The sequence below is a fragment of the Astatotilapia calliptera genome, chromosome 19 (genome assembly GCF_964374335.1).
Source record: "Astatotilapia calliptera chromosome 19, fAstCal68.1, whole genome shotgun sequence".
NCBI classification, from domain to species: domain Eukaryota; kingdom Metazoa; phylum Chordata; class Actinopteri; order Cichliformes; family Cichlidae; genus Astatotilapia; species Astatotilapia calliptera.
This window is the reverse complement of record NC_137440.1, coordinates 12,021,953-12,037,123: the sequence shown is the minus strand read 5'-3', so window position 1 is coordinate 12,037,123 and position 15,171 is coordinate 12,021,953. Positions and strand designations below refer to the sequence as shown.

Below are 15,171 nucleotides of genomic sequence, written 5' to 3'. Positions count from 1 at the left end.
AAAGGATAGCAGCAAGAGGGAAAGGGAAAGTTTACAAGATGGCAGTGAGACCTGCTGTGATGCATGGTTTGGAGATGGTGACACTGAAGATTTTGAAGGTTTTCATTGGGAGTGACCAGGAAGTGAGGTTAGAGAGGTGAGGTTGAGATAGCTTGGACAGAGGAGACACTGGACAAAGGATGGTAAATATGGAGCTATCAGGTATGAAGAAAGGAAGAAGACAACAAAGAAGCTTCAAGGATGTAGTGAAGGAGGACGTGCAGAGGTTTGGTGTAACTGAGGAGGATTCTAGGGACAGAGGACAGAGAAAAAAGGTTAAAAACAGTCAAACATGTAGAGCCTTCACTTTAAAACCCGAGCACAGACGCCTACAGGTACTATCAGCTGTCATTGACAAAGGGGCGTTACCCTAATGTTTGCGATGATGTCACTACTACGCTACTTCTTGCTATTGGTTCGAAAGCTTCCGGCTTCTTCTTCTGGAGAGAGAATCGCAGTTTAAGGCAAACAAGAAGTCAGCGCTACAATGAGCAGATATTTTCATTAGACTGGGGGTAAAGTTCACTTCGCTCACAGTTTTACCCTTTGCCTAACCGCTCTGTGTCTTACTTGACGTGTGGGATTAACGGAGCAGCTCGGCTGTCTGTCAGAGAGGATTATTTAACTCGAAGCTGACCGCAGCCATGATGGCGTCGAGCTACAACGCTAAGGAAGAGGACGGACACCACTCCGGCGCTTCGAGCGGCACTGGCCTTTCGAAAAATAAGAAACCGGACAACACGGCGTTCAAACAGCAGAGACTTCCAGCCTGGCAGCCCATCCTCACTGCAGGCAGTGTGCTGCCGGCTTTTTTCGTCATTGGGCTCATCTTTATCCCCATCGGCATCGGCCTGTACGTCACATCGAACAACATCAAAGAGTTTGAGGTACAGTCGCGCTCCTGTCCGCCTTTAACCGACTCTGGCTTCTTCTCGGTTCTCCTACACAGCCCGGTGTAGCTACACACCGTTTATACACACAGTAAACCTGCTGAAGGAGGCTCACTAAACAGGAATAAGTGGTTCTTCGATAAGTGACGTAGCTTCTTTACGTCACGCCAATGTTAACAATGTTAATTGTAAAGATGAACAACATAGTGTTGAAGTTCAGTTTGAAGCGCATTCATTCGACGTTACTTTTAAATGTGGTTGCTACACACTTGTATCAAAGGTCGATATTAGATGGTAAAAACATCAGAGACATGGGGAGTCGGCACCACATATTTAATATTAATGAGGCTAGAAAGTGATCAGAATCACGGCTTATATCAGTGTGGCTGATCATAGTTTGGGCAGTGTGGTTTAACAGCACCACAAACCACAGCCTCTAAAGTGGCTTTCACATGGCTTCAAAACAGTCTAAACAAAGCTGGACTAGAAGGTAAGAAACACAGGATGTGTCCGGGGTTCCTGCCTCGCAGTGGGCCTTTGAGGGCTGCTGTGATCATAAGTGATTGCTGCCTGTGCATTAAACAAAGTGTTCCTGTATTTGATTCAAGTCTGTACCTTCTTCTAGTCATGTTGCTGCACTGAATAGACGGAGCACTGAGTGTATTTCAACATCAGTTTATTTCCTCTTTGCTTCAGATCGACTACACTGGTGTGAGCAGTGACAGCCCGTGCTACAACTGTGCAAAGAACTTCACCTGGAACACCACAGAGCCCTGTGTCTGCACCGTCAACTTCACTTTGCTCCAGCCGTTTGAGGTGAGCTCAGATCCCCCACCAGCTTCCAGGCATTGGAAGTTAATGAATAATGCATGCATTTACCTGCAGGACGGAGAGTGCTGCTTGTGCAATCCTAACAATAATTGTCCATTAAGATCTATTTTGAGTACAAACAAAAAACACTCAAGGTTTGTTTAGAGGCTGCTTTACTATTGATTGTTGTAGGTTTAAAATATGCTCTGCAGCTTTCAGAAGGCTTCATTGATTATTTATAAAAAGCTCTCAGTTGCTCGTCTGCACTCGTCTCATTTAACAGCTTGCATTTAGCTTGTAAAATAGCTTTTTTTTTTTTTATTAAAATGTTTGCGTGCTTCTTTTCTGAGAAGCAGAAGAAGTATTTGTATTAAGTACACTGCATCCTGAACAGTGAATCACCTGAAGGTGAAGTATTTTTGTCAACAAAGTTATTCACGTTCAACAGAAAATGGAATCATGTGCTCTTTCAGTTTAACAAACCTGATGAAGTGAGTTGTGTAGAAACGAACAGCAGCACTGATCAACAAAATAAATGAGCTGGGCTTTAAATGTTTATTTCAGCGTTCTCTTCATACTGAAATCAAACGCTTATGAATGTGCAAGATTAATGATTTTCTGGAGTGCTGCTCTCTTGTCGTTTTGCAGCAGCACTATTGCGTTGTACCATGTTATTTTTATATTCCTTGTAGATTTCCAGCACCTGTTATTGTCTCTGGTTGGAGTAGGTATACAGGTATTTTATACCTGTATAAAACATTTTATACAGGTATAAAATGAAGTTATTTAAAATTTACTTTAGGGCTTTTTAGTCCTCATTTAACAGACAGCAGAGAAAATAGGGAGAGCGAGCAGGAATGAAATGGTTCAAATAAACTTGCGCGGACTCAAACCTAGGCCCCTGCAGTAAGGACTCCAGCCTGTGGTATATGGGTTGCTAACTCAACCAGGTGAGCTGTGATGGTGCGCACAAAAAGCAGTTTGTAAAACTGGCCTGATTGCTCGAAACAAAGATGACACCGGTGCCGTAACGCTGTGGGAGAAACATCACTACCTGATCAAGCACCACAGCCTTTTATGAAGGCACAGACTGGCAAGAAGACGCATGTCCCACATTAAACAAAGCCCCTCTTTGTTGTTAACCTTTTTACAAATGTATTATTTATTTTTAAATATGCATGGATATCATTGGATTTGGTTTTATCTCCCAGTCCCAGTAACCAGTGAGTTCAAATGAATTTCCATCACTGTTTTCCGAAGGGGAATCTTTTAATCTTGATGATTTTCTTGATGATTTATGTTGATCATAGAGATTGTGTGTAAGACCCTGTCACGGAAAAGCTGCTCATTCATCCTGGTCGTTACTGATTCCTAATTCTGTCAGCGATGCCGTCTTTTCTCTCGTACAGAGCAACGTCTTCATGTACTACGGCTTGTCCAACTTCTACCAGAACCACAGACGCTATGTGAAGTCCAGAGATGACAGACAGCTGAACGGTGACCTGTCTGCTCTGACGGTATGCTGCTGTACTTTTTGTGCCTATAGATAATTCAGAGAATCCAGTGAATGTTTCTTCCATCAGGTGAACATTATGTCCTTTTTCCAGGATCCCAGCAAGGAGTGTGAGCCGTACCGTAAGAGCGGAGATGTGTCCATTGCTCCGTGTGGGGCCATAGCTAACAGCCTTTTCAATGGTGAGTGTGTTGAAAAACTTCACTTTCCCTCTCTCAGCTGTTTAGCTTAACTGGAGTCTTATCTACAGTTTAAAACTGCTGTGTTAAAGCTTTGTAGAGCCTGATATCTGTACTGAATATACTGATTATGTGTTTCAGACACTCTGGTGCTGTACTACGTCGATTCCAACAACAGCAAAATTGAAGTTCCTCTGGTAAAAAAAGGCATTGCGTGGTGGACGGACAAGCATGTGAAATTCAGGAATCCTGCTGGAAACAGCAACCTGACTTTAGCTTTCCGAGGTGACATCTGCACACAGTTCACAGGCCCCTGTAGTAGGGATGCACCGATACCGGTATCTGGTATTGGCCTCGATACCACATTTTCTAAAGTACTCGTTAAAAGTCCCCCGATACCGGGGACCGATACCACGGTCTGAGGGCCGAGTGAGTGAGTTGCACTGTCACTGTTTAAATATTTTTTTCATAATTATTTATTCTGTAATATGTTGCATACAACATGCTTTTCATTTTAAATAATAATTCTTAATTCCAAGCCAGTCCCTTGTTTTATTTTTTGTTAAATTATAGGACTAAAGCTGTTACCTGTAAATTTAAATCATGTTTTTATTCAGTACTCGGTATCGGCGAGTACTGAAATGCAAGTACTCGTACTCGTTTCCAAAAAAGTGGTATCGGTGCATCCCTACCCTGTAGGCTCGCAGGTTCGAGTTGCAATGACCAGCTGGGTTTTGTCTTCATCTCTCTCAGACACAGCGAAGCCGGTGAACTGGGCGAAGCCTGTGTACGAGCTGGACCCGTCGGATCCTGATAACAACGGCTTTATCAATGAGGACTTCATCGTGTGGATGCGCACGGCTGCATTGCCCACCTTTCGGAAGCTCTATCGCATCATCCAGAAGAAGTCTGGCACCACCCCAACTCTCCCCAACGGGAATTATATGTTGAACATCACCTACAGTATCCTTTACATTCCAGTAATCTCATTACTAGAGTTAGACATGCTGCTTTGAACAGGCTAGCGTGAGTTTTTTGTGTCTTATAAAGCTTAACAGATCAGACGGTCTTTACTTGCAGTATCTCTGCTTCTTTGATTAGCACACGGAGAAGCTTTTGATTCAAGAGGTGTGCAGATATAAATATTTTAAACACATCTACATATACTCAAGTATCCACTCTGGGCCACAAATAGATTATTATTTTATATTCCTTTATGGCCACAGTGTATCCATCTTCTGTTGGCCCTTACAGCAGGATAACGCGCCATGTCACAAAGTTGGTTCCTTGAATGTGATAAAGAGTTCAGTGCACTCAAATGCCCTGCAAAGTCAATGGATTTAAAGCAATAGAGACACTTTTGGGATGTGGTGAAACAGGAGTTTGTCCTTATCTCCAAAATCAAAATGTTCCCAGCACCTTGTTGAAACTGTGCCATTAAGTCTGTTGTGAAGACAACAGCAAGGCGTACCTAATAAAGTGTCCATTGAGTGTAAAGATATTTAAAAAGATAATTTTTCTGGTTTCTCGAATCTCAGTAGATTAAGGGTGTATCGTTGTTCGTGTGTGTGCGCGCGCTCTGTCGTTTCTCTTTAACCGCATGTAATCAGATTACCCCGTACTCAGTTTTGATGGTCGCAAGCGGATGATCCTGAGCACCATCTCCTGGATGGGAGGAAAGAACCCCTTCCTGGGCATCGCCTACATCACCGTGGGCTCCATCTGCTTCTTCCTGGGTGTGGTTCTGCTCATCATCCACCACAAATACGACAACCGCAACACCAGTGCGGATATCCCAAGCTAAACGGCGCGTTCCACGCTCGGGCCTCTGCATGCACGAGTGCGTACGCCGTACCAGGCTGTCGTGCGGTAGCGTCTCCAGTTTCTCATCAAAGCTGTGTTTAAGCGTAGCGAGGCGTCTCCGTGTGTCTCTGTGTATATAGCTTCAGGCCGATTTGCTGAGAATGTCTTTTTTTTTTTTTTTGTCTTCAGGTTTGCAGTCTTTTATTTATCTGAACATTATCAAAGTACCTGTTTCATTTTAGCAGTGCTTTGCGAATGGCTTAATTATTGAAGGATGTATGTAATTTTAATGCAAGTTTTTGTCCATATTATGTAAAGTTATATGTCCTGCTGATGAATGTACCGTAACACTTCGTTGACATACCTCTGTGGGTTCTGGGATTACCTTGAATACTGAAGGTGATTATGATTGCTTGGATAAATACTGATATTCAAGAGTCATAAAGCATTAATAAGAAGTAATAACAGAAATATGCTTTTCTGCCCTCCACTGTGACCGAGGAGCCAGTCTTTTATTTATCACTCATAAAACTTACTTTATACAGTATTCCTAATTCAAAGGTGGTGTCTCTGGGTGGGTGGAGCACAGGAATTCTTAATTTATTGTTTGTTAGTGGTTCGGCCAGAGTGTGAAATCGTCTGATTGGTTAATGTTGACCAAACGATATGCACTTTAAAAGTGTCCCGTTTGTTCGGTTCCCCCTTGTTTCGCCCTTCTGGACTGTTCTTGGTTTTTTATGCTGTTAAAACTTTCAATTTGAGCTCCTTGGCTTTTTATAAGGTTTGTAGGGTCCAATTAAAGAACTTGGTCAATGTATCGCTGTCATTTGTGATTATAATGGTAGAACTCCCACTGCTTCCATTATCCATGCTACTGTGATTTGTAGGGATGTTGATGTGTTTTATTGGCCTTTATTAACTTAATGAAATAAGGGGAAACAATCCCCTCAAGAATTTAAACACATAAAAAGTAGCACTTTATAATGATGTCACACTATTGGTAAAGTATTAGTAAGTGCTTAATTTGTCAATTATATATCACTATATACATCATTATATACTTCTCCTTAGTATGTCATTTATAAATCCAGATATATTTTAATGATCATTACCAGCAGCGATAGCTCTGTGTGGTGCAACAGTAACACATCTGTATTGATAAATGGCATACTAAGGAGGAGTAATGATATATGAATGAAACATTATCTCATACCTTACTAATGCTTAATGGTGTGATGTTGTAAAATGTAATGTAAAAAACAGTCCTTGTACTTAAAGCCTCACCTGTGTGGACTGCACCACTTATCCAGGTAAGGAGGAGGTTGTGTTTAATGTGTCTCTTATACACTCTCCTACTGTTAATGCTTCTGTGCTCCTCTCACTGCTCTGGATTCAGTCGCGCCCGTCTTACCAGCTGATTACATCATCATCATCAGAACGTTAAATGAAATCTGACTGTCTCAGACACTGAAATACACAACAAAGACGATCATCAATAACACACCATGCTGATAATCTCTGGGAACTGGGGAAAATGGGGAGCTAACTTTTGTTAAGAAGACTTTTATCAGTAATTAGATCATGCCTAATTAACGTTATATGAATTATGGACTGTATATACCAGGGGTAGGCAACTCCAGGCCTCGAGTGCCGGTGTCCTGCAGGTTTTAGATGTGTCCTTGATCAAACACAGCTGATTCAAATGGCTATATGACCTCCTCAACATGTCTTGCAGTTCTCCAGAGGCCTGGTAATGAACTAATCATTTGATTCAGGTGTGTTGACCCAGGGTGAGATCTAAAACCTGCAGGACACCGGCCTTCGGGGCCTGGCATTGCCTAAACCTGGTATATACCATTGAATTCATCTTTTAACTGAACTCACTGCAACGGACAGGGCTGACCAGCAGGTGTCGCCATTTGGCTTTATCAGCCTTTAAGGGCCTAATTGTAGGTCCGGTGGTTCCCACAGACAGACAGAGCACAGAAGCAGAAAAGGTGAAGATCTTTCAGTATTATTGTGTGGTTTTGGGATGATTTGAAGTGAAGTTGTTTCTTGTCGGTTCACTTTTGACCAACGCTGCTGTTTTGTGCATCATTGTGATCACAAGACTCCTCCAGCAGTGTGGCGTCTTAAAGCTTATTATAAGTAAATTACAAGCAAATGTTTGCTTGAAATATTGTTTTTACTTTATGTGAATCTTTAGATGGAGGTACAGGATAACAGGCTGTATTTCTCAGTGAGTTACAGTAAAATGAAAGGGTCTCTTTGGATTTGCAGGTTCTGGAGACAGAACCTTGACGTTTTTGTAGCCTGGAGGATAAATATGTGAGATACCTGCTGCATTATTGAAAGATCTCCGCCTGTAGGGGAGCTGGGCTTTAGTAGTTATTCTTGTGTGCTGCAAGTAAAAAATCTTGCAAAGTCAACATTCAGAGTGTGCCAGGCTTTGCTGATCTTCCATAATACTAGAAATCTGGAGCCCAAAACAAACACTGTTCCAGCACATCATTTGATTGCTGTGGTTAACCAGAGTCAAGCTCTTTGCAAGCAAACTTTAGACATTCTTGTTGGGAGAAATTTGCTCAAATCATTTTTATATTATTTCTTTGTTTTTTTTTAGATGCATGAACACAGAAACTGAAGCCTTTGAAGCAATAATGTGCTTTCATTCCTCCCCCTCTTTGATCAGGAGGACAACAGCATGCCCATCATCATCTGAAGGGTGGGTCAAAGGACGCTCCGCTCCACAGAGCCGCAATAAGTCTCAGTGTGTTTGGTATGTCAGCTCTCGTCTGAGATTTGATGAGTCAGGCTAATTTCAGATGTCTCACTCTGTGTTTTGGATAAAACACGCCCGCGTCCCGACCCCAGCGTTTTAACCCAAACTGTCTTCTAAAGATAAATGCCTGTAATTTGACGATGCATCATCGAGGCTGTTTAAAGTCTAGATTATTAACTTGTTGTATCTCGGTTACATCTGTAATTCTTGTTTGATCTCCTCACAAGGAGTGGATATGTTGAGCTGTTAGTGCTGTGATGCCCAGGAAGCCACAGTGAAACAAGATCAATAAAAAGCATTCCCAGTTAATTACACCAACATGGCTGTAGGATCCCATGCAGACCCCTTTGCATCCTCTTGTCTCTTGTCTGATCACTGTTATAGCACCCTCCTGGGTGTTTGTCTCATGGTGTAACTCTGTAAAAGTTCAGTATCAGATGCTTGAGATCACTGCTTATTTATTGTGCAGATAAATCACAGTCACTCTCTTTTTAAAGGAATGTTGGTATTTTTAATTAAAACCTACAAAATCATTTATTCTATGGGAAAATATCCCAAGAATTTCCCGGTGTCCTGCAGGTTTTAGATGTGTCCTTGATCCAACACAGCTGATTTAAATGGCTAAATGACCTCCTCGGCATGTCTTGAAGTTCTCCAGAGGGCTGCTGATGACCTAATCATTAGATTCAGGTGTGTTGACCCAGGGTGAGATCTAAAACCGGCCTTCGAGGCCTGGAGTTTGACACCCTTGTTTTAGACTTCTTTCCCAAGCCTGTATCTGCTGTCTATCTCTAGTATGACCACTAGAGGGCGCCATAAACCTTCGACTCTCAGTTTCAGGAGCAGCTGCTGCTCAAAATCCAGGGCTTCCCCAATAAAAGCCAACTAAACTCAGTCCTTTATAGTTTAAATAAACTTGAAAGACAAACGGACTGATGTGATTTCGCTTTTGTTTCTTTAAGCATCTTGAGCGCATTATGGGGAGAATGACAACAAAAAAATTATTGTTTATAAATGAAAAGGTGAAGTTTTAATTTCAGCTGACATCTGTGTAAATAAGCTGGATAAAGTTGCTCATTGCGCAAATAAGAAAGTTCCCCTCGGTGCGCTCTGGCCAAAGGTGCCCCTGCTGTGAAGTCACAATTGGCGCTGGAAACTCGTCGCCAGACCGAACGAATGCTGGGAAAAATGTAATTTCCGAACACCCGGTCGGTCTTAGCGGGGGACATACATCAAGTGAAGGACGGAGCTTTCGTAAGAAGCCCATATGATGGTAAATTGAGAGCTGGGAACTCCCCCCTTATTAAGTAGCCGATGGTGGAAAGATTCTTCCCACTTGGAAAGAGGCTTTCCTTTCTTGGACATCTGCTGGTGGAGCTTCCAGTAGCTAGAGAGAGAGGAAAGGGGGTCCAGGAGCAGCTCCTGAAATTTCTTACTTTCCTGAGGGGGGAGGCTTCAAGCGGGCTGCGCTCACGTTTGGTCCGTTCAGAATTTTGGGGGAACTTCAGTAGGTGAGTAGACAAACTTTTATTTCTAACAATTACGTTATAAAGATCAACTTTTATTTTTCCTCACAAAATTTCGATACGATATTTAAATTTTTTATTCACACTTTTTCAATTGAATGCGCTTTGATCACCAAACCAAGCTGAATGCTCTTAAAGCAAATTATAGAAGTTTGAAATGAGTTGTTGATCTGAGATTAGAAGATTTAAGATAAGAGCTCGATTTTTTGTTGTTGAGCTGAACAGATTTAAATGCAGCCACCGCGAGAGGCAGGTAAGCCTGTAGTAACTTAGATTTAGCCTAATATTTGTGTTTTATATGATCCAAGATATCCGATTGGATCCAGGGCTGCAGTGTCCTCACATGTGCACCAGGCGGAGCGCACAGCCTGCGGTTAAGTTTAAAGAACCAGAGTTCAGCCTGAAGTGTCCCGTGTGAGGGCGACTCATGAGTTTATAATAATAAAATAATGTCAAAAATGCAAATTAATCACATCCAAGTAAATCTGCAACAGGAAATGAATGTATTAAAAACAAATTTTTGCTTCTGTGATTTTTTTTTTTCTCTTTTCCCAAGGGAACCCTTAGGATCATAGTGAAGATTTAGGGAAGGATAGAGGAGTAATATATTTTCATATACATGAAAATGAATCATCACAGAGTAGCCCGTGATATCACAGACTTAGTGATACTATGAGGTCCTCCAAGGCAAGGCAAGTTTATTTGTATAGCACAATTCAACAACAAGGTGATTCAAAGTGCTTTACAGAGACATTAGAAACAAAAACAAATAAAAAGCATGATTTAAAATTAATCATCCAGTCTTCATCCCCGTAGGTGTTATGTGAACGAGAACCAGCGAGTCTATGCTGGATGTAATGATCCGCACAGCAAGCTGCCAAAGTCAGCAAACAACCAGAAACGCATCCATTTTCCAGTTTATGCACTGGAAAATCAAAACTGAATTGCATGTGTTGGATATTTCTTTCATTCTCTTATTACTGAATAACTGCAGAGCTTCATTCAGTGGTAAGAAAAGTGCTCCCTCAGGCCATGGGAGTCAACTGAAGGCAGCAAGGTGTGGTTGGTTGTGTAAAGGAGTCTAGGTGGATCCAGCAGTTTTTTTTTGTGTCGGGACTGAAAGCGATGACTGACTAATTAAAGTTATTTATCTAGATTTATATTCAAAGAAACACGATCCAGGGAGAACTGCGTGCACGCTGTCTAATTGTAAAGGCTCTCAGGTCACGCTTTAGACGCAGCTCTACGTTAGGTGTAAAGCTGATGCCTTTACACCACAGTGTAAAAGTGAGCTGAGATGTGCAAATGTCCTTTTTTGTTGTTGTCTGCAGACTTTTTGATGCGCTGCTGACCCTTTAGAGCCAAACATGAAGATAGGGCTGTCTCTGGCCACGGCTGCCTTCCTGGCGGCCCTGTTGTCCTCCATAGATGCTCAAGGTAAATACAAAGCATCTGGCCTCACTCTCCCCACACACACTATTCAACTCTGTCCAGTCTTTATCTCCTCCTTTTCTATTTTTACCTCTTATCTCCACTCCTTATTGAAGCTACTGGAATTAATGTGAGCGATTCATCACAACCAAACATGAACTGTTTGTACTGACTGAATAAAGTTAATCTTATTTCATATGTATGATATGTTGACTATGTGACTGATTCCTTGATGTCTGTCATGCTTTTATTCCTCAGTAGTGGCATATTTTCCCAATGTATCTATCAGGACTCATTGTTTGCTTTGATGTGAACTCCAAATCCAGATCCCACTCACTTGGAATTAAACTGTAATTTAGGAGTTTTAAACCAATAATGCACGAGCAAGTTTCTCATCCACATTTGGCACATGTGAGAAACCGTGCACACGAAAGTCTATTTAATTTCCAGTTTCTAACTGAATGTATTAAACAGCGAGGCACAGACTACAAGTGTAACAAAAGGCATTTTGTGGTTAATGTTTCCCTATAAATGTTTTAGCACAGTTTTTGCTATTTCCGTTTTACACTTTTTCCAAAGCAAAAATGGGAAGATGGCCCAAACCAGGTAGTTACGCACCGATTAATCTGGCTTACATAAATGTTATCATCATTACACTAAAGGTGCAGAAAGATCCTAAAACATATGCAAATTTCTTTTGCAGTGGTTCTAACAGCTGTTAAAACATTAGATTATTGTGCATGACAGCAAAAGCACAAAAGATAAAGTAGAATACAGTCATTTCAGTTTTAATAATAAATAGAAATGTGAAAAGTGCATCAGTACTGGAGTAGAGTCATTTAGTGGACAGAAGTGGATCTGTGCAAGAAAAATGCAAGTGATTAAAACTCGAGTGTCTGGCTTTTTCCTTCCCAACACTGATTTCACGCTTCTACGTTACAGTTTCAGTAGAAACTAAATGATTTCGCTCCACATGCGACATGATGTAAAACATCATCAACGGTTAGGAATCGGTTGTAGCAGGAGTAGTTCTGACAGAAAATGACTTAATGTAATTAAATATTCAAACATCTCAGTCCAAAATAATGACACATAGAGAGGGGGTATGAAATCCTGCTCTCGCACGGCAGAGGAGTCTGCGCTCGGGTATCTCCGCTAACCGAGTGGAAAGATGAAATAGGAGAATAGCCAATTAATCCTCAGACAGCTCAAAGACAAAGAGCCTTTCTCGAGCTTCTTTGCGGGCATTTGTGAAAATGCTGAGTTGCAGGACATATGGAAAGTTAATATGCAGTAATGTTTAATGTCAGCACAGGCTGTGGAATTACTTTGGCATCTGTCCTGCCTCTTTGGGAGAGTCAGTGTTCTTTCCTCCTCTTCTTGGTCTCTCCTATTGGCAGCAGCTCAGGTCAGGATAGCTGGTTGGCTGGCTGACTGCTGGAGACTGAGGTAACACAACGGGAGCCAGATTCTGGCCCCTGGAAGACAGAAGTGTCCTTTATTATGAGCTGATGGGACAGACGTCCATATAACAAACACAACCGCAAAGTCCAAATAACCTACCCGCGATTATTTTGACAAAACCACATTTGTTCCTCAGCTACATTTTTTTAGAGCAGACAGACATGCGGTGAAAGGAATTGTAGCAAATCAAAACAAGATGCTCAGACAAGCTCGCCATGAACAAACGTGGGAGCGGCAGGCGCATCCTGCAGCTGAATTTTCCACTCATCGTCCACGCTGTGCTACTCACTACCCCTCCCCAACTCATCCACACCCAAGTACCAACACACACTATACACCCGTACCGTTTTGGTGTTGGAGATGAGTACTCGTGGAGAAATCAGGGGCAACATGGTCCACCGGGGCTCCTTGAGTTGAGATGCCAGGTTGGTGATCCTCCAATGCCAGTTTTTAAATATTTGGTGGGCTCCTCTTTGTCATCTGCCTGTGCACTCAGTGTGTCCCAAGCTATGGCTTCCTCCTCATAGTATATTTTACAATGATATTCTTATGAAGCATGCACCCAGTACCGCATGCCGTGGCATCTTATGCATGTTCGCGTCCCCGCCACTACACGGACAAACGAGGACCCGCACCAGAGGACCACGTAAGATTGGTTGCGCTAACCTCATTAACCTCACGGCAATTAATTTGATTAATTGCTCGAGTTTTGTGTTGTTGACACTAATTTACTGAGTGAAAAGACTTTCAGAGCTGCATGATTACATGAGAAGTAACTGAAAGATGAGCTCACAAAATATGAACTAACACCCATACCGTGACCCGACTCTAACAGTGGTTAACCTGGTTGACAGAAGCGCAGTCAGAAGTTTGCTGCTAGTTCCTGAAATACTCTGATGTGACTTTAATGCATGTGTGGTACTCACGTACTCAAACGTTAACACTCTGCCTGCCTGCAGCCTAAAGACGTAAGAAAGAATATCATTCTAAAATATGTTTGTCATCTCTGTCTCTGTACATGGAAACTAATGTCCAGCCGGTCAAAGTTGTTGAGTCAAACAACTTTCTCATGTACACACTGCATGATGTTGTCATCAAGTCAGCTCCATGTAAAGGCCTGCGGTCTTCTCACACTGTATATGTCTTCTCATATTTATTTTACATGTACACCTTTCTCTGTAAAAGCACATTTGGTTGTCTGAGGAAGTCTTGTTCTCTCACACCTTCTTGTGCATTTATGCTGCTGCTGGAAAAAGTACACAAGAGTCGCCGGTGACGAATTGTGTATTCTTTTTGAAAGGTTTGCAATGGATGTGTGCCACACGCTTTTGTAAAGAGTCGTAAGCAAATAAACAAAGTATTTTTTTTGTCCCTCAGATATGTTTATATACGTTGTGTATATAACATATGGTGTTCATTTTGTCACTCCAACAGCTACATGGCATCGTTGATTCCATTGTATAATCGGTAACTTAAGAATGAAGTCACTGTTGTGTTTGTTACTCTGAGCTCGGCTCCATCATAAAGGCAGTTTAATATGTGGGGCATGCGTTGTAACTGCACTTAGCATGTGTTGGATGGTTCACTCAGTGTCTGCACTTTAGTGGCGTTTGCGTGGATTCGTGCACAGACTGACGTGTATGCCAGTGCTTGAGTTGCCGGGCCGTCTCGGCTGGGCAACTCAAACAAGCGCCATTTTGCTCCAAAATGGCTTCTCACACTTTTCCATTGTCACGTGTTGCTCACCTGTCACCCTCACAGAGGGACGTGTTGTGTGTTTGGCCCCAACAACGAACAAGTCCGCTTCAGCCACGAAGTGTTTGTCGTTGGGATTAATGTGAATGTTTAATCAAAGATGCCCTTTTATTTCATTTGATCAGAAATACGCCCACGGTCACACGCGTCTTGTGTTTTAACAGCGTTTCGTCTCTTATTTGCAGTGGAGCCGCCCTCAAACTTGAAATTTCACATTCTAAATGAGAATACAGTGGAAATGTCGTGGATGAGACCCTCGGCAACGATAGAGGGCTTCAAAATACAAGTGCAAGTGCCGGATGGAGGTCAGTGCGTGTGTTGGTGTGCTGACACTACAAACGCTTTGAAACCCTAGCAGCTTTCTAACTTCCTGCTTTGCTCCTCATAGATGAACCGACCAGAGACTTTACCCTAGATGCATCTGCCACTATGACATCGCTCACTGACCTGACCCCTGACTTGGACTACTCTGTGTCAATAAGCTCCTATTATGGCTCAGAGGAGAGCATCCCCATCTTTGGACAACTGACCAGTGAGTTGATTATGCTTTATAAACATATTTTTCAGTGAAAAACAGGTTTTTAAAAAGTAAGTGTATGTTTTTACGCTCTATAATGTTCTTATTGTGTCCTGATGTGAATTCAGGACATCAGGAAATCACTTTTCCTTGCTGGCTATTGAAACCTCTGAATTATGTTCACTGATACAAAGCATTTACTCCCTCGGCAACACGGAGAGAATTTAATCATATAATATGCTAGTAAAAGTCAAGTAATAGCATTTCCATCCAGCCATAAAAAATCTAGGAAAGGGAAAAATCACATCTGTTTACCGACTCTTGAATTGCTCGCTGTTTGTAGTTAATGCAGCGTTTGTGTGCGTACGGAGCTGCTTTTATGATGTGTTGATTTTCTTGCCTTTTTCCGCTGTGAAAAAGTACACAGTGAGGCTTCAATGTGCGGCGCTAACTCACCGAGTG

General features: G+C 42.1%; 2 protein-coding genes across 4 annotated transcripts in view; both read left to right on the top strand.

Annotated features, from left to right (window-relative positions):
- The first annotated feature begins 468 nt into the window (after positions 1-468).
- On the top strand, positions 469-6,049 carry LOC113012470 (cell cycle control protein 50A-like). Its single transcript, XM_026152705.2, has 7 exons — positions 469-926; positions 1,626-1,745; positions 3,149-3,256; positions 3,347-3,434; positions 3,573-3,716; positions 4,185-4,394; positions 5,042-6,049. The coding sequence occupies exons 1-7, from the start codon at positions 684-686 to the stop codon at positions 5,233-5,235; spliced, it is 1,107 nt and encodes a 368-aa protein (XP_026008490.1). The 5' UTR covers positions 469-683; the 3' UTR covers positions 5,236-6,049.
- A 3,106-nt stretch (positions 6,050-9,155) lies between these two features.
- The window catches only part of col12a1a (collagen, type XII, alpha 1a), a 50,380-nt gene continuing 44,364 nt past the window's right edge, over positions 9,156-15,171 (top strand). For all 3 annotated transcript variants that reach the window (XM_026153104.2, XM_026153101.2, XM_026153105.2), the window contains exons 1-4: positions 9,156-9,527; positions 10,874-10,979; positions 14,378-14,497; positions 14,581-14,724. In XM_026153104.2, coding sequence (XP_026008889.2) covers positions 10,910-10,979; positions 14,378-14,497; positions 14,581-14,724 — 334 coding nt within the window. In that variant the 5' untranslated portion in view covers positions 9,156-9,527; positions 10,874-10,909. The remainder of the gene's footprint in view (positions 9,528-10,873; positions 10,980-14,377; positions 14,498-14,580; positions 14,725-15,171) is intronic.

What these genes read in the sequence shown, in the direction of transcription:
- LOC113012470 (XM_026152705.2), top strand. Translation starts at nt 684, where the DNA reads ATGATGGCGTCGAGCTACAACGCTAAGGAAGAGGACGGACACCACTCC. An exon ending in GTGACCTGTCTGCTCTGACG is followed by an intron (nt 3,257 to 3,346) that starts GTATGCTGCTGT and finishes TCCTTTTTCCAG; the next exon opens with GATCCCAGCAAGGAGTGTGA. An exon ending in CCTGACTTTAGCTTTCCGAG is followed by an intron (nt 3,717 to 4,184) that starts GTGACATCTGCA and finishes CATCTCTCTCAG; the next exon opens with ACACAGCGAAGCCGGTGAAC.